Here is a 17,369-nt window from a genome sequence, read left to right on the forward strand (position 1 = left end):
TGTGGTGGCACACGCCTTTAATCCCAGCACTCGGGAGGCAGAGGCAGGTGGATTTCTGAGTTCGAGGCCAGCCTGGTCTACAGAGTGAGTTCCAGGATCAGCCAGGGCTACACAGAGAAACCCTGTCTCGAAAAACCAAAAAAAAAAGAAAGAAAGAAAATGGATCACTTTCACTACGGTGTGTCTTTGAAGTGACCTGGGAATGTGGAGGAGTATCTAAAATGCTGTAGATGAAGATGTGTCAACAAAATAAAATGCATCTTTTTTTTTTTTTTTTTTTTTTTTTGGTGGAAAGTAAATCTGTTTCTAGCAAAAACAAAACACAACACTTGTTGGCCAGAGCAGTTTCACTTCCTCCCTCCCTGCCTCCCCTCTTCTGAAGATCTGTTTAGAAAAGGCAGAGAAACACCGATTTGCTCTGCAGGGGGAAAGAGGTGGGTAAGGGGGGCAGGGCAGAGAGGCAGCCTGGGGGAGTCTGGAGGGAGCAGTGTGGCCATGGGCAATACACCTGGCTGCTTTTTGTTGTTGTTAAGTTTATTTAATGTACTCTGTTGCTCCCTTCAGACACATCAGGAGAGGGCATTGGATCCCATTATAGATGCTTGTGAGCCACCATGTGGTTGCTGGGATTTGAACTCAGAACCTCTGGAAGAGCAGCCAGTGCTGAGCCATCTCTCCAGTCCCCACCTGGCTGTCTTTGAGGACTGTCCAATCCTGCAGCCTCCCACAGAACTGTGAAATCAGGATGCTGGTATCTGAGCTTGGGAAATGGCTGTGGTGGTCTGTCAGGTGCTCAGCCTGTGTGGTTCTCTATCCACACAGTGGGAGCCGTCCGGCAGGGCCTCTCCCTTCTAGGTGCTGAGATGGAGCTTTCAACATCTGATGGACCAGGAGGAGGGACACAGCCTCCCTGTTTAGTGTTTTGATTTTTTGTTTGTTTGTGGTTTTCCATGAATCTGCCCTTGCCCTAAGATGACTCCAGACCCTGGCCAGCCCTAATCTATGAAAACACCCCTTAATCTTGAGCCAGGTGACTTCAAAGTTAGCCCTGCTTGGTGTGGAATGACCAAGTCACAATGTAGCTCTCCAGACCTTGAGTGTCCCAGGGCCATGTTGCATCTCTGGAAATTTGAACCCCAGCTTTGGAGCACCTGGGAGGGATTCTAGCAAGGTCCTCATCACTTTGGGACACTCACAGGCTGGCCAAGCCAACTGAACTCAGAGTTAGAAGATAACACAGTAACCTATCTACAGAAGTGGAAGCAAGGGTAGCCCCTGCCCTCTGATCCTTCTTGGTCTCCACTGACCACAAGCCTCAAGCCTACCAGGTCTGAGACCCAATAGCACCCACAGCAGCAAGAGACAGATGCAGTCCCAGCTGCTGCCTAGTGCAGTACCATCTACAGCCAGAGGGTGGCACCCCAGGAGACTCCAGAGCACATCTCTGCTCTCTCAGGGCCCCAAGCAATCCAGCAGTGACCTTTGGAGGTAACCAGCTATCACCTGTAGCCCACATAGATCCCATCTTCCACAACAAACAGAAGTTAAGTGAACTGTCTTCTCTCTCAAAGGGTTAAAGACAAAACTCCATTCCAAAAAAATATATAAAGAATCCACTTGGCAGGCAGAATCCAAACTCCTACAGGATCAGCACTTCTTGAAACCAAAGCATACGTATACTCAAGTTTTATTTCTGCCCAGAAACTGTGCGGCTCTGTATTAGCCAATCACCTACGAGTGTGAGCTTGTAGACCACTGGGCTCTTGACTTGTTGATAGACTTTGGGTTGTGTATCCATTTTCTCGAAACCCAAGCCTCAGTATAGACCCATGAACCACCAAGGCGCCGGGAGAGCCTCACATTAGTGCCTTAGGAAGTTCTGAGAGCCTGAGGCCTGCACACACCCTGTGGGCCAGAGATTCTGAGGGACCACACCCCAAAAGGCTGCTAGGGGAAGGAGCTGCTTGCTTAGAGCTAGGTACATACAGGTAGGGATACCTGGAATAGGTTTGATCTGAGGCAAGCAGGTGGCCTCAGAGATAGCACCATCTGGCACTTCTCACTATCTGCCTCTCGGATCGCTAAGAAGTCACCTCCCTCCCCACCAGGGAGCCAGTACCATCTCTGGTTGGATACAGGCCCCTGTGAGCATTTTTTTTCCAGCTGCAGCCAACAGACAAAGACATAATGGATGTGTGTTGCATGAGAGCCACATTTATTTCTTAATTGGACAGAGCCCTAAGTGCACACAAACAGTACAGGAGCCTACAGCTAACACTCAGGTGTAAACAGCAGGATACTAGTCATTACATCAGGTGGTTATGACACAGGGGCCAGGGGGAGCCCACAGCAACCACATATGTACAGGTCAGGGAAACAGCCTCTGAGTTGCAGGGGCCCCTCGGTATAGACAAACCACCTATAGAGGTCCAGGCTCAAGGAGAGACTCAGGTCAGCCATATCTGTCCATCCTGAGGGACTGCATGGCTCCGGTCCCAGGGATAAAGGAATGTGTCTTTTGAAGTCCCCATGCTGAGTGGAGCAGAGAACCATCTTAGTCTTGTTCACATCTGTAACATCAGCCACATTCAGCAATCCCATGATAGCTAGGGGTCTCCAGGTACCAGGAGAGAGGAGGAGAATCATTTAGTACGTTTGTGTGTGTGTGTTGAATAAGGTGCTGGCATGATTGCTTGGGACAAGAGGCATTAGAAGTGTTATCCAGGCATAAGCAGGGTCTCACAGGAACCCAACACAGCACTGCCCCGCCCCACCCCGGATGCAGAAACAACTCCCCCTCTCCAGGAAAGTTGATTATTATCCCAAACTAAGTTGAGGTCACAGCCTGAGCAACATTAAGTATCAAAACCAAAACGTCTGTGGAGGTGGTTTTCTAGATTCATCTCACTTTCTGCACCAAGCAGGAAACAGAGGCCTCAGCTAGGTTATCCCTAGTCCTCATGTCATCCCTCCACGTCACAGCTGTTGGACAAATGACCTTCAGCTGACATAATACAGGTAATTTTGGGCAAGGCGGCGGGGCATGAAGAAATCAGGTTTCCTGAGCTGTGGACAGATTTCTTGGTCCATCAGTTCCGGTTACTGGGTTCTGACTCAGGACTCCCACAAAAGCCGAGAGCCCATCTTGGTTCATAGACAATGCCAGGACAGCACTGGGCCAGTATGGAATGGCCCCTGAATGGGGGTGGGGTGGGCACTAGAGCTCCCAACCTTTCTATAGCCCGACCCAGGCACAGGTGCTCTGTAGGTTGGCTGGCCTCAGACACCCACCTCCTGGGTGGAGCTGGACTCTTGCAAGGCCTCAGCTTCAGGCTGGTTGACCTGAGCGAGTGTGGCAAGCCTGACTGCCTTTCTGCCTGCTGGGGGCTGTGTGGCCCTTGGGAACCAAGAAATTGAAGCAACTCGCTCCTTCCCTCCTGGTCACGAGCACCAGAGTGAGTTTCTTAACACAGGTGTCTTCTCTCCACTTTGTATCTCAATCTCCTGCCTCCACAGTCCACCGCGGACAGCTCAGGTCACCTGGTTTCTAGTTTAATCTTGCTCTGGGATGGGCACCTAGATTTGGATTCTTGGGAATGAGTCTTATTCTATACTTCATGGAGAGGGTTCCCTGACACTTGATGCTAATGACTATTACCTCAAGTCCTGGGGATGAGGGTGGCCCGGCATGAGGGTGGCTACCCATATGGCACCTGACCCCAGTGATGGGTGAATTCTCAGTTTCCACTGGACTCACACTGGCTGGCAGGTGCACACACTACTTTCAGCATGAGCCCTGCCACTACCCTGAATCTTGATGCCTGGATAACTATGCCAAGGGACCTTGAAGCCAGAACCTTCTATGACCTTCCAGACAGTAGGGATGCTGTGAACATTGGCTGCGAGAGTATCCAGTGCCATGTGGAGACAGCCTGAGCTGATGGGGAGCTTAGACCCATCAGCTGATCCAGAGGGGGGAGGGGCTGACAAGGGTGGAGGGAGATTCCTGGAATAGCTGGATGCTGAGTGTAACTGCTTCTGATGGGTCCTGGGGACTTGAGGTTTGGTTTCTGGCTTTCCAAATGGACCTGTGGTATGAAAAGTCCCCAGGTACAGAAGGTACAGAAGAGTCCCTTTACCAAGACCATCACGAGGTCACCCTCCTGTGCTTGATGGACATACATCACTCATTGAGTTCTCTTGCTGAGATTTACAGGAGCGCCACCCCTGGGCAGACGTAAGGGATCACTGATCACAGAACTTCCCAGAGCTACATATCCATTCCTCTGCTCATCAACACCCAAGGCTACAGTCAGAGGCCCCACTCTGAACACCCATGGCCTCTGTCACCCACAGCCGTGTGCAAACGCAGCCGCCTACCCAACAGTCTGGACACAGCTCAGCCGAAGCCAGTCTGCCTAGCGAGGTTGGACCATACCCCTCACCTGATCCTCCTCGCTCTGAGATGAAGCTGCCCACACCACCTTTATTGCTCCATTTTGGGAACTGTTCCCTCAGAAGTAGCACAGGGTGACTTCTGAATTGCCTAAGTCTCAGGACTTGCACAACCTCTCACACACGTACCATGCAAGGTGCATCTCAGACAAAACTGGCCAGGACGGAGTTTCCCTGTGCCAGGCTGTGAGGAGCCATGGTTTGTTCACGTCCCTCCCTCCCTCTGCCCCTTGCAGGCTGGAGATACAGGTGGGAACCAACAGGGCCAGGCTGAAGGGGGGATGGGAGGGGAGAAGGTAGCTTCACATGAACCTCACAGCCCTACCTGGAGGCATTAGAAATAAATACTTATAAACAGAACACAGTCTTATAGTTAATGTCTCAGAGGACTGTTTCAACGCCACTAACTAATGTATATTAATTATAAGTCTGTCTATGCTTAAAAAAATATTAGAACAGCGGCAATACCCTGGGTCTCGGGCCCTCTGACCTTCCTGGCATTCCGAACTTCCCACCAGAGCAATTTTGGAAGAAACCACAACACGCACAACCTCTGGGGGAGCACAATTCGTCATGTGGTATAGGCCTCCCTCCAGAGGTAGGGTTGCTGGGCCCAGCACAGGTATCCCCTGGTGGTGGGTAGTGGGGAAGGGCTGAGTGGCAGATGACAGAACAGATGGTATGGACAGGGGAGTGGTCTGGGCCACTGGAAGTCCGGAAGGCTTTCAACTCAGACCCGCATCTGTGCAGATCTCCTTCGAGAGAGCTTGGACCTGCAAGGGTGGAGGGGCGAAGGGGAGAACCTGTAGTCAGAGCCAGGAGTTGACCCCCAAGTCTGCCAGCAGCCAGAGGCCGCTCAGCAGGCCTCCAGACTACACATCAGAGCCCCAGGTCTTCCTTAATCCCCTTAGGCTCGTAGAGACTTGATATCGAATATGTCAGTGCTTTGGGGTGGCACCTTAGCTCCCCCACAGCCCTTCATCAAGCCTGTGACATGGAAGGGGAGGAATCCCTCCACAGGAACCTGGGTCTATCCATTAGAGCCTGCATTCAGCTGACTTATTGCATGAGCATTAACGACTCTCAAACAGGTACCAGCATGCTCAAGAATGCCCCAGTCCCAAGAACACGAAGCCCTGTGAGCTCCAGCCCCCTGGAGGAGTGACATCTGCTAGGTCTCCATATGGCGTTTCCTTTTTTGCCCATCTCCCTGCCCAGCCCGTACCGGATGGTCCCAGCCAGGAGCGGGTTGAAGGCATACAGCCAGTCGTGCATGTCCTTGTCACTGTTGGCCTGCAGCAGGATGCCTCGGTGCTCCGTGCACACAGCGAATGTGTTGGGTGTCTGTAGAGGAAAGCTGCTGGTGAGAAGGCATCGTGGTAACATGGCCATTGCCACCACCAAGAAAGAACACCTTCAGAAACCCTGGAAATGAGTCTGATCTCTGTGGGTCACATCACTGCCTGGGACCCTGGATGAAGTGCCCTTTTCTTCTTTTTGTTTGTTTGTTTGTTTGTTTTTTCTTTAATTATTATTTATATGAGTACTCTGTGGCTGTTACAGATGATTGTGAGGCACCGTGTGGTTGCTGGGAATTGAACTCAGGACCTCTGGAAGAGTAGACGGTGCTCTTAACCGCTGAGCCATCTCTCCAGCCCAGAGTGCCCTTTTCAGCTGTGCCCTCTGTGCTAGGTGTGCATAGCAACTAGGTTCATATAGCTCTCTCTGCACACAGGGAATAAAACACAATGGGTACTACAGCCTCCTTCCACATGGCCTGGAGAACCAACCTTCCCTTCAAATGACGAGCTGGAAGGAGCTGGCTCCTGCTTGCAGAGGACCATGAGTCAGTCAGTCAGTGCCTTGGGCAAGACAGCTTGTAGGGGCTGTGAGGGTGTGCCAACCTCAGATGGGACCTAGCTGGTGTTAGTGATGTGGATGACAGCAATACTTTCCATCACCAAGAGCTGTTACTAGGAGCCTTGCTGAGCCCGAGACAGGGACAGGTCAGGAGCTATGCCCTAACAGGGAACAGGGAGCACCTCCCCTGGAGGACTAAGTGCATCCGAGCTGGGCCCTGGCCGCACCTTGAGCATGGCCTGCTGGTCCTCGCTGTACTCCACCTGTGCAGTGGAGAGGTTGAGCACAAATCTCTCCACTGTGTCCTTGTCACTGTTGTACATGTAGGCGTAGGGACGCCTCACCACCACGAAGCGCTTGGCCCAGCCAGCCGTGTGTGGCTCCAGGAAATGCAGGTATCCCTTCTTGGAGACGATTGGGCTGTGAGGCAGACACATCTGTTGGCTCAAGAAGTTGGGGTGGCAGAGCCAACACAGGGGCTCACACTCTACTGCCCTACACTAGGGTCCTCAGGAAGGAAGACCAGGTATGGGGAGAGGGTGGCTGACATATCTTGCTTTGGGATGTCCAAGAACAGAACCACCATCTCACATCTGGGACAAGTCCCCAATTTTCAGTGGGGAAATTCAAGAGGAAAAAAGCTAAAGTCCCAGAGTCCAGAGTCCACTAGGTCCCCATCTCTCCCCCACTCACCTCCCCATCTCTGCCCTACTCACCTGCTCTCCACTTTCCAATTGTTACCACGAGGGCCACAGGACCCTGCCTACCTTGTACAGAGGTGAGCGGTCCCCTGACACCAAGCTGGGCCCTGCACATGGGCCAGGGCTGGTTGCCTATTTCTAGAATGCTTCTGATTCCAGGAAAGACCTTGCATACCTGACTCGGATCTCTTGGATGTCAGGGACCAGCAGTCGCTGGGGTTCCTTCTCTGTCTCTGTTGCCCGAACAGGGGAGGGAGTCTTCTTAGAGTCAAGTTCTGGCAGGAGCTCAGGCTCTGGGCTGGCGGGCCGGGAGCAGGGCTGGGGGGTCCTGGAAATAGAAGGTGACTGCCTTCTGCCAGGGTTCCTCAAGGGACTGGTGTTCCCTGGTAATACCCTCCTCACAGCGGCTAGGGGAGAGCTCTGGGACTTTCTGTCTCTGTCCAAAAGGAGGAGTTCCTGGGTCTCACAGAGTCTACCTCCATCTAGGGTTGCTGGAGTGAATGAGAACTCCAAAGCCAGCAGCTTGTGGTACAGCCAGGGCTGGCTCTGCATTGCTGGGGAGATACCACTCCCTCCTCTGGGACGATCCCCAGCCTCTGCCTGTATTAAAGCCCACACACCTTCCCTTCCTCTCTAAAAGTACCAGTGGTGGTTCACTGAGTATTTTAGGAGCCCTGTCCCTAAAAAGGGAGTGTTTCTGTTCTCATCTTTCTGGGGTTATTCACTAAAACATCTTTTATTTGTGCTAACTGAGAAAGAGAGGGCATGGTGCAGCTGTGTGAGCTAGCTGGACAGAGGGGCCTCCAAGAAGGCCAACACGTTCTTCTGCCATGCCCTACCTTTCCCTAAGTCCCATGCTATGCCCACAGTCCCCTGAACCTGTTTTCTCCATCCCTGAGTCCCAGAAACTATCACCAATTGGCTTTAAGGTGCTAGAAGCTCTCCGGGTAGGACAAAGCTCACTCACCTCACATCAGTGGCACCGTATCGTCCTTCGATCAGAGAGGGGCAAGTGGAGGAGGGAGTGAGCGTAGCAGCACCCAGAGGGGACATGGATGGGTCCCGCATCAGGGTGACAGACATCTCAGAGAGCTACAGGAGACAGAAAATCTTTCTCAGGTGGGTCTCTGGGCCTTCGGGACGATGGGGTTTCTCCTCACACACTCCTACACAGCCGTGCCTATTCCTACCAGGATCAGACTACCCTGACCCAGGTGGACGTCCCCTTCAGATGCTATTCAGTGTATGAACTTCTGGAGCAGGTAGGAGCCTGCAGGATGAGGGGTCCAGGAAAACAGAGTGTGTTAAGGAGATGGGAAGAGAACAAGAGACACTTAGGGCCTGGGTAACACTGTGTGGTCTGGGCTAGGCTGGGTCAAGACCTCACTCATACCCCAGCCTCCTCAGATTCCAGCCCTTGTTTATGAGGTATCTCACTGGGCCTTGCCCTTGACTATTGGCAATGGGGGTCCTCACCTACCTTGCTCTCGCTGGCGCTGATACAGACGTGGCTGTGGGTGTATTCCCTGTTGAATGTGTGCATGAGGAGTCGTAAGCACTGCAGATAGAGAACACAAGGTCATCTCTGCACCAGTGGCAGCACAGGGCCTCCATCCACCCTTTCCAAGACGTGCTCAGATGGGAGTTGATGAAGAATGGCAGGGTAAGGGGGTAGACCCTCTTCCCAAACTTGGGAACTCCTACCCCTCCTCCTTGGGAGCTCCTAGGAAGGCTATGAATTAGCATCACCTGAAGATGCGAGGCCTCCCTAGTGGCCTATATAGCAACAATAGGGACTGGCTCTGAATAGAGGCAGTGACCTAGCTCCTAGGCAATTCAGGGAATCAGAAGATGACAAATCACACTTGGGGAAGAGCCTATAAAAGGCCTCAAGCTGAGGCTTCGGAAGGAGAGTAAAGTGGGGTGAGGTGGCAGGCAAGGCGCGAACTGGTCCCTACTCCTCCCCGTTCCAGATTCTAGCAAGTCTGACTGAAGCTGGCCACAGATCAGGCTGGGCCTTTGGGTCACCCTGAAATGACCAGGGCCTGTGAAGACAAAGCCGTGGTCACATCACCCACCCGCCCAACCTACCTTGACAGCCAGCTCCCTCTGCCTCTCGTTGGGAGCCTCCAGAGGTGACGGCTGACCCTCAGCTGACAATGGGGAAGAGGCACCTGAAGAACTACGGGACTCAGAGTCCTCACTGGAGGCTGGGGACAGCACCTCAGGGCCAGGGCGCTGGGTCGTCTCCAGCTTCTCCCGAAGGAGCAGGTAGTGCCTGGTCTTTTCCACCTGCCAGGACAACCAAGGTGAGTGAGGTTACCAGCCAGGGCAGGTGCTGGCTGCCGTGCATGGCAGCAAGGACCTCTGGTAAAGCGTGAGGAGGTCTGCCATGCCTGGTTATGCCTGGTAACCTGAGGGACACACTGCTGGCAGGACTCAGATGTCCTGCCTATGTGTCTTCTCCTTCATAGCCAGCACACCTAGTATGCACACGGGTCCTTTTGTGAGCAGCAGGGGTCTATCCCTCGGCATCCTGCTCCCCACGTACACCCTGTGGCTAGACAAGCAGTGTCAGCTCAGGAGGGTGGTTTCCCTGGCTGGATCCACTTTAGGCAAGTGCAGCGATCCAGAATGGAGCCTGCTGTGTGGGGTCTTTTGGTCCCCAGCGGCTCCCACACTCACCTCCTGTAAGAGGCTCAGTTTCTCCAGTTCCCACTGGTGATCTAGGATTAGGCTGTCACTTCGGGGCCTCCAGCCAGCCAGGTTCTCCTCACCCCGGACATAGGCTACTGATGTGTCCAGCACCCGCCGGCGCCGACGCTGCATCCCTGCATGGAGATTGACACTCTAGTGTTCTGACAGATACCAACGCTGCTGGCACAGCTGCTGACGTTTGTTCCTTTCTGGGTTCAAGATTGGCTCCCCTGGGCCTTGGTCCACCCCGAGGCCACAGGATCACGTGGACCTTACACATAAGAAACTGATAGTCCCTCTCCCACGGGACTATGACATAGGTGGTCACAGCAGCCAGCAGACTCGACTCCTCTCTGCCCTCCCATCGAGGACACTCTGGGGACTGGAGGGAAAGTACTTGCACTGTGCAGGTAAGGCTTCCAACTTAGCAGAAGTCAAGTCAAGGGGAGCAGAGGCTGAGCAAGCCAGGCATCCCAGGGCCCCGACTCTGCCCCAGCAGAGGGAAGTCAGGAAAGTCTCCTACCTGGGCTGCCTGCGTCGGCCACGTGGCAAAGGCTGAGCTCATACACACCAGTCACACGGTTGCTGGGGGATCAGAGGAAGGAGACACACTGTTACTAGGCACAGCTATGAGGACGGACAGACAGACTAGGAGTCAGCTCACCACCACGACTCAGTCTGAGGCAGACTTTGCCTGTTTCCTACTGTAGCATGTTGCACCCTGAGCTGCTGTCCCTATGCCAGACCTCAGCTCTGCTGTGAGCTGAGTGACCCATGGGGCATCAAGAGGCATGGACACTTTTGCCAGACCCTCAGCATCAGGCACCTCCAGTCCCCAGCAGGCTTCACATCTCACAGAGAAGCCCTCCTCCTAGTCCTGTGACTCCAGTCCCACCAAGATCACACCACAGCCCTCTCCTAGAGATGGACCTTGCTGACCACTGGGTCCTGATCCCCAAGCGCCTTCTGCTGTGCCTAGTGTGGCCTCAACACTGGCTCCATGGGGGTAGATTAGTGGCCTGCTCTGAGCTGCAGAGAGCCTCACTTCTCCCATGGTTCTGGCCCAGTCTCTACCGCTGAAGCTACAGGAAGTGGCAAGAATGGAGGAGGATGGATGCAGTGTCCGGCAAAGCCACTTAACTCATATCCCACTTAAAGCTATGCCCACAGTCCTCCACTACCCACCCCACCCCCATACACCCATCCCGTTTCTCCTGTGTGCTATAAGCAGTCCTGAGGGAAGAGCTTCCTGGGGTGGGGGTGCAGGGCACCCATGGGGAGGTTGGTATCCACAGGCCTTTCCACTTCCCATGGAAAAGAGAGAGTTCCCTCATGCCTGCTTGACATGATGAATGTCCCCTATATGTGCTGCACTGACCAGCAGGGCAGCTGAAGGCAGAGACCTGGATGGTAGAAGGTTGATCCTTACCCTATCAGGTCTGTGCTATGGAGCTAAGGGCTTCTTTACACAGGAGTCGCTGGGAGGGGGGGGGTTTTGGGGGGTAGGAGACATCCAAGGCTGCATTTGAGTCCAACACAGTTCTTCCATATGCCCAGGATGAGAGGAGGCAGTCTTCTCCTACCCCTTTGGTGAGTTCCCCTCTTTGATGCACAGACCCCCTCCTCTGCCCACTCTAGTGAGCTCACCCTTCTGTGGCCCTTAGGCTGCCACTGCCAAACAGGTTGCGAATGGAGCGTGAGGCTGGTAGCTTGGCGTCCCGAGAGTAGAAAACCATGCAGAAGTCCTTGGTGATGACAGCTGGCTGGGTACAGTTCTCCATCTGCATTACATGACAGAGGGCATGGGCATAGAGTGGTCCAGAGTGCCCAGGCCCCAGGCTCAACCAGAATGCACCTATCCAATCTTCATTAGGATATAAGAGCCACTGAAGGCTGCTAATGCCTGCTCCTGACCCTGAGTAGATTCCTAGGGGAGGGAGCAAGAGTTCTGCTCCCTCTACCCCATTGTTGAAAACAGAGATTAGCAAGGATCTGCGGGGCACTGGATCTACTCTGCTCCCTGGCTATATAACCAAGGGCACAGCCTGAAATCTTCCTGCAGATCAAGGCAAAGCATGGTTATTCTCACACTTGAATGTGAGACTATGAATTCTTTTTGCATCTGCTTGCTAACTCCCATCTGTGCACAGTAGGCATCTCACAGCAGATATGCTCTGAATATAGAGTCAAGGCCCTGCCAGCATTTCCCAGGTTGCATCACTGCCCCTGAGGTAGCCCACAATTGTTATCTAGAGTGATCTGGCTCTATGGAGAAGTGGTGCCCTTTAGATGACCTGGCTCCCACCTTCTCCAGACTCCTCTTTTGCTATTGTTGTCCAGACAGAAGCACATTCCAGTCTTTCACTAGGCCTCAGAAGAGGGCCACAGCCCACATCTGGCCATAGACCTGATGACTGAAGATCTGAGTGTAGGAGGGGCAGTGAAGGGCTTCTACTTTTGCATTTTCTGGGATATTGATGCAATGCTTGGTGATGATGCAGCCAACCTGTAGTCTCAAACCTGACATCTAAGCACTAAAGATATATGCATGTGCTAGGATTGAGCAATGGCATTAAAGCATATGGGTCTACTCAAGGACTTGAAGCATTCTCTGAGAAGAGAGTGGGGTCCATGGACCTCCATGTCACTTTGCAAGCCCCTCAAGCTATAGGAGGTGTTGTGGACGTGGGTATCTTGCCTCAATGTAGGCAGAGAGCGTCATGTAGATTTTCTCCCGGTAAGGGGTGACACGATTCAGCAGGAGGGAGTTATGCATGGAACTGTCCCAGGCTGCTTCAAACTGGTAGAAGGTCCTGGAAGAAAGCAGATGAAGTAAAAGACAACGTGTGGGGATGCTCTCAGTGGGAATAGGAACATGCAGACAGACACAGAGAGAGGAGAACTGCAGGGAGATTACTGGAGTCATGGGATGGGAAGCTTGGGTGGCACCAAGAAGGCTGGTGGCATCAGACCGGGGACCAAGCAGGGGCCACCGTGGGGCCATTCATTGCCTGGCAGCCCCGGCTTCCTCTGCCCCAGTGTGGACTGGGAAGAAGGCAGAGGAAGGGAGAGGAGCTGTCCTAGCCTCAAAGTCTGAGCAAGGAGGCATCGCCAGAGATCTCCCTGAGTTGGCCAAGCCCTCCTCAGCCCACCCCTTCCATTAAGACTCACGCTGCCAGGGAAAGGCCCTGGGGGAGGATGCTTGGAGTGGAAACAGCGGCCTGTGAGTGGCAGCATCTCATGGGCTCCTGAGAGGGGTTCCATGGGAATAGCAACCTCATGATCTTCCCTCTGTCCCTATCTCCAGCTGGGGTGTCAGCAGGGCCCAGATTTGCCCAGAGGAGTTCAGGGTAACTACCAGGAGCCCTGGACCTTGTATCTACCATGGGGACCCCTGTACTACAATCCCTGTAGGCCACTACTCTGGAAGATGGCTGCTGTGCGACAGTATGCTTCATTTACTTTAAATATCCAGGGTTCCCTGGGAGGGAATTTGCCCCAGTTCGTAGCATAGCCACTCCACAGTCCCACCCCCTCCAAGCATCCTCACAGATACACAGTTCACAGGCCAGGTGGCAGCAGCTCTCCCAGTACCTCATGGCCAGGCCTTTCAAGGGCACCAGCAGGCTCCCTGAGGTGCCTGGCCATGTGTGAGATTGGCTGGTGCTGCCTTTCTTCCTGTATGACACTGTCCAGGGAATAGGGTGTGGGGTCAATGGGTCAGGGACATGGTACAAAACAGGCTGGACAGGGCCACTGTCAGACACATATCACTACGGAGAGGTCTAAGGCAAGTGGAGACAGCGGGCAACCAGAACAGGGTAAAGAGCAGGCAGCATTGGAGGAGAAGGGGAAGGAACAGATAGAGGGGGTGGAGCAAGCAAGGGCAGGAGATAATGGTGCCTGTACCTAGTGTCATTTCCGAAGGAAACGCTAAGGGCGCAGCCAGGACACACGCACACACACAGAAGAGAGCGAGACGTCAGAACAGTCCTTCCATGGCCAGCACAGCTGCTGAGGGGCCCCCTGGAGCCCCAGCCCGGCCCCACAGATACCCCATATCCTCATGAAGCTGCCTCCAGCCATGACCACAAGGGTCAGAATTTCTCTGCACTGTTCCCTTGTGGTACACAGGGCAGTAACTGTCCCCACGTCAACAAGGTGTCCTTCAGAACCAAGGAGCTAAAATGTGGCATGGGATATCTTGGAGCCAGTGTCACCATTGCAATGATGTCAGAGTAGGACTAGCCCTGTCACATCTTGCTTGGACTTTGCATCTATATCTATCATCCTTTGCCTTCAAAATCTCTGAAGTGGCCTGAAAGTTCCTGAATGGTGCGTGCATGCATGTTTGTGTAGACAGAACCCCCTCTGTGCTCCTGGAAAGAGTATGACCTTCCCAGCTTAGTCCCCCCCCCCCAGGGACTGAGCCCCAGACCTATCCTTGCCTTTCTGCCCTGAGTGGAACACCCAGAGAAATGAGTCTGGCCAAACCAATGTGGTTTCAGAGCTCATCTGGGGTACTACTGGAAATTCAGTGGTTCCTGCCAGCTTAAAGTGGCCTTAGTCCAGGCCCCAATGAGAGAAGACAAAATTGGCCTTTGAGTGCATGGAGGACTCTTCAGACCCCAGCATGCTGGAATATCTTTGAAGGCTTGAGCAAGGGGTACCTTCTCAAGGTAGGTATGACTAAACTTGGACCACTCTCTGTGGCAGGACTAAACCCTTTCCAAAATTGTGTCATCTTCCAGCGGCCAGGTGGCTAACCAAAACAGGCTCCAGGATCAACACAACGAAGCTCCTTGCAAGTCACTTCCAAATGATGGTTGGTCACTGGCCTTAGAGGTCAACTGCTGTCCTCTGGGGGTGGGGGGTGCCGCACACATGGGCCTTGTGGCTAGCATTACTCTCCACCAGCCATGACTTATATGTGATGTCCCAGTGAATCAATGAATGGAGGGTCTGGAGCGTCCTTGTGTTCTCTAAGCCTCTGTTGAGAGGGGGGGTAGTGCGGGGGGCTGGGGAGGGGAAGCAGAGGAACTGCCGCCTTTGTGGAACCCAAACGTGCAGGTTGTTATGTGGGACCCATGATGAATTACCATCAACCATAAGGCAGAAGAGCAGAATTTAGAGAAGCTAAGGTGGCCTATGTAGGAGAGCCCAGGTCACAGACAATGGAAAGGCCCTTAGAGGCCACAGTGGAAGCTCACACCATGTGGAGTACAGGATCCACTTTGGATCACTGGGCATCGAGTACTCGGGGGAAGCCTGCACCTCTTCCACACAGCCTTCCACTCCTCATAGGCTGACATTTAACCAATTTGGAGATCGGGAACCCAGCATCCCTGGGTCAAACTTTAAGCCCCATTGTGAGGCATCCACAGGATGGAAAGACAGTATCTAGAGATGTGGCTACCAGAATAATTAAGTAAGGTTGGCAGGGGTTCCCCATGACTGAACTATGGCTTCAGAAGAAGACAGCGCACACACATGCACCTCCTGCTTCTTGTGGCAGGAGGCCTTTGTTCAACAAGAGGCCTTCACCAGATGCAAGTCTCCCAACCTGTAGGGGACCATAGCATCTAGTCACAAGGCAGTGACTCCAAAGAGTTTAAAACCCTACACCACTCAGGAACTTTTTAATATGTGGATTCTTGAGCTTCACCCCAGACTGCTGCATTAGAAATTCTAAGTGGTGCCCCCCTGTGAGCAGAGAATTTCAGTTGACTTTGGCTTTGGCTATGGTTCCACTGCCCATTATCCACAAATACAGCTTAGTAAGCAGGCCTAGCACAAGGAAAGTCCCTCCATCACAAACTGCTCTCACTACTGTCCTTCTGGTGTCACCTGAACCCCCGCCTACTGTGTGCACTCCCTTGGTGTCCCCACTGACATGGCATCCCTTGGACCCCCCCCCCACCATGGAAGGGATATGAAATGGCTAGTCTGCACCATGCAGAAGGTGGGGCAGGTCACATAGGATCCTCAGAAGAGTGGCCAACAAGGCTCCTTCTATAACCAGAGCCCAAGGATGTAACAGTCTGGGCCTCCAGGCAAGATCTTGCTTCCAACTGGCTCACTTGACCTGGAGAGACATCAGGAGACTTAGTGGGTGGTTCTCATCTTTCCCCAGGGGACACAACTGCCCTTGCAGGCCTACAGACAAGACAGCCAAACTCCTGTGGTACAGCAAGTATAGTGCTCATGTGGAGGACGACCCATGAGAGGAGCACTGCAGATTCACTGTGTAAGTGTTGCCCACAGAGAGGACAGTGGGTGTGTGGAGTACTTCCTCCATCTGCCTCTACTATCATCACAACCACACCGCAGGGACCTAGGCAAGTGATCCAATGCCACCACATGTTTGTAAATTAGGAACATACAGTTTTCCCAGTCTGACCAGAACTGGATTAGCAGCTTCAGGTCTAGCTGCTGATACTTCCAAAGGTAGATACACTTCTTGCCCGGCCTCCAGAGGGCGTTGAGAACACCAAGCTCTACAGAGCACCAGGTCCTACTGTCTGTGATATTGTGAAAGGAAGAGTACACTGTCCCCTCGTCACCTATGACAGACAAGGGATAAAGCCAGGGAGAGATGCTTCTCACCACAATTGCTTCTCGTTACACAATTTGTAACGGTCACGAGACAGTCAAAAGACCATGAGCTTGCACATGTACTGTTACGAGTATAGCTGCCCAGCGTATCTATTCGACCTACTACTGACATCTCTTGGTATTGATCATTGTGGCTAAAGATTACTATTTCAAAATACCTGGTGTGATTTAAAAAAAAAAAAAACAAAAAAACTTTAAAAAACTTCCTCTTGCCTCACACTCTCTAAATATGCCTGTGGGTTACTATGACACGTGAGTTCCCATACACATTTGTAAATAAATGTTTTCACTCTTTGGCAAAGCTCTCTGCCTGCTGATGATGATTATCAAAGTATATTTAAATTGCCCCAATATCTCTGACCCTTAAATCTTAAAGGTATGCCAGCCACAGAGGGCAAACAAAGTAGGTCTCATTGTAAGTGGATTTTCTGAGGACCTAAATATAAAACTCAAGACCTAAGTCTGTGGCCAGAAGCCCAGGTGTGCCCTGGTAAGTTTGTTTCTAGAGGGAGACTGAGGTCCTCCAAGGAAGCATCTCACACACTGACTCCCAGTGTGTCACTACTCCCCAGATTACAATAGGGCAGCTCCTTCCCTCCTGGGGCTTGACTGTTGGCAAATTGAGAGCAGGAGAATGACCTTGAGTCTGACCTTGGAGATTCCGTGTTAAAGGTCTGGTTATGACACAATACACAGCCAAGCACAGATCCCACCTGTAGTGGCTATTCCTGGTTGTCAACTTGACTATATCTGGAATGAACTACAATCCAGGATTGGTGGCTTACCAGTGATCTTAATCTGGAGGCTGGGTGATACAAGTTTCTGACCTGGATTTTGGCATGGAGATCTTGAGGCATAGCGGCTATGAATTCCAGAAGATTAAGACAGGGAGACCTCTGAATTCAAGGTCATCTGGAATTAAAGGCGTGGTAGCACACACCTTTAATCTGGGCTGGAGACCTACATAAGGACATTGGAAGAATGTTTCTTTTCCTTATTTGTTTGTTTGTTTTTTTGTTTGTCAAGACAGGGTTTCTCTGT

At 52.5% G+C, this 17,369-nt stretch overlaps 1 protein-coding gene across 10 annotated transcripts in view; it reads right to left on the reverse strand.

Moving 5' to 3' along the window:
• Window positions 1-2,192: 2,192 nt before the first annotated feature.
• The window catches only part of Kif1a (kinesin family member 1A), an 88,338-nt gene continuing 73,161 nt past the window's right edge, over window positions 2,193-17,369 (reverse strand). For 7 of the 10 annotated variants that reach the window (XM_029476984.1, XM_029476973.1, XM_029476977.1 and 4 more), the window contains 11 exons: window positions 12,412-12,526; window positions 11,361-11,494; window positions 10,237-10,298; window positions 9,702-9,847; window positions 9,108-9,308; window positions 8,497-8,574; window positions 7,984-8,108; window positions 7,192-7,344; window positions 6,543-6,735; window positions 5,681-5,799; window positions 2,193-5,228 (listed from right to left, as the gene is read on the reverse strand). In XM_029476984.1, the coding sequence (XP_029332844.1) occupies window positions 5,186-5,228; window positions 5,681-5,799; window positions 6,543-6,735; window positions 7,192-7,344; window positions 7,984-8,108; window positions 8,497-8,574; window positions 9,108-9,308; window positions 9,702-9,847; window positions 10,237-10,298; window positions 11,361-11,494; window positions 12,412-12,526 (1,369 nt within the window). In that variant the 3' untranslated portion in view covers window positions 2,193-5,185. Of the gene's footprint in view, window positions 5,229-5,680; window positions 5,800-6,542; window positions 6,736-7,191; window positions 7,345-7,983; window positions 8,109-8,496; window positions 8,575-9,107; window positions 9,309-9,701; window positions 9,848-10,236; window positions 10,299-11,360; window positions 11,495-12,411; window positions 12,527-13,622; window positions 13,647-17,369 lie in introns of all 10 variants that reach the window. The other 3 variants (XM_029476980.1, XM_029477003.1, XM_029476993.1) reach the window with 1 other exon arrangement.

The sequence above is a fragment of the Mus caroli genome, chromosome 1 (assembly GCF_900094665.2).
Source record: "Mus caroli chromosome 1, CAROLI_EIJ_v1.1, whole genome shotgun sequence".
NCBI lineage: Eukaryota > Metazoa > Chordata > Mammalia > Rodentia > Muridae > Mus > Mus caroli.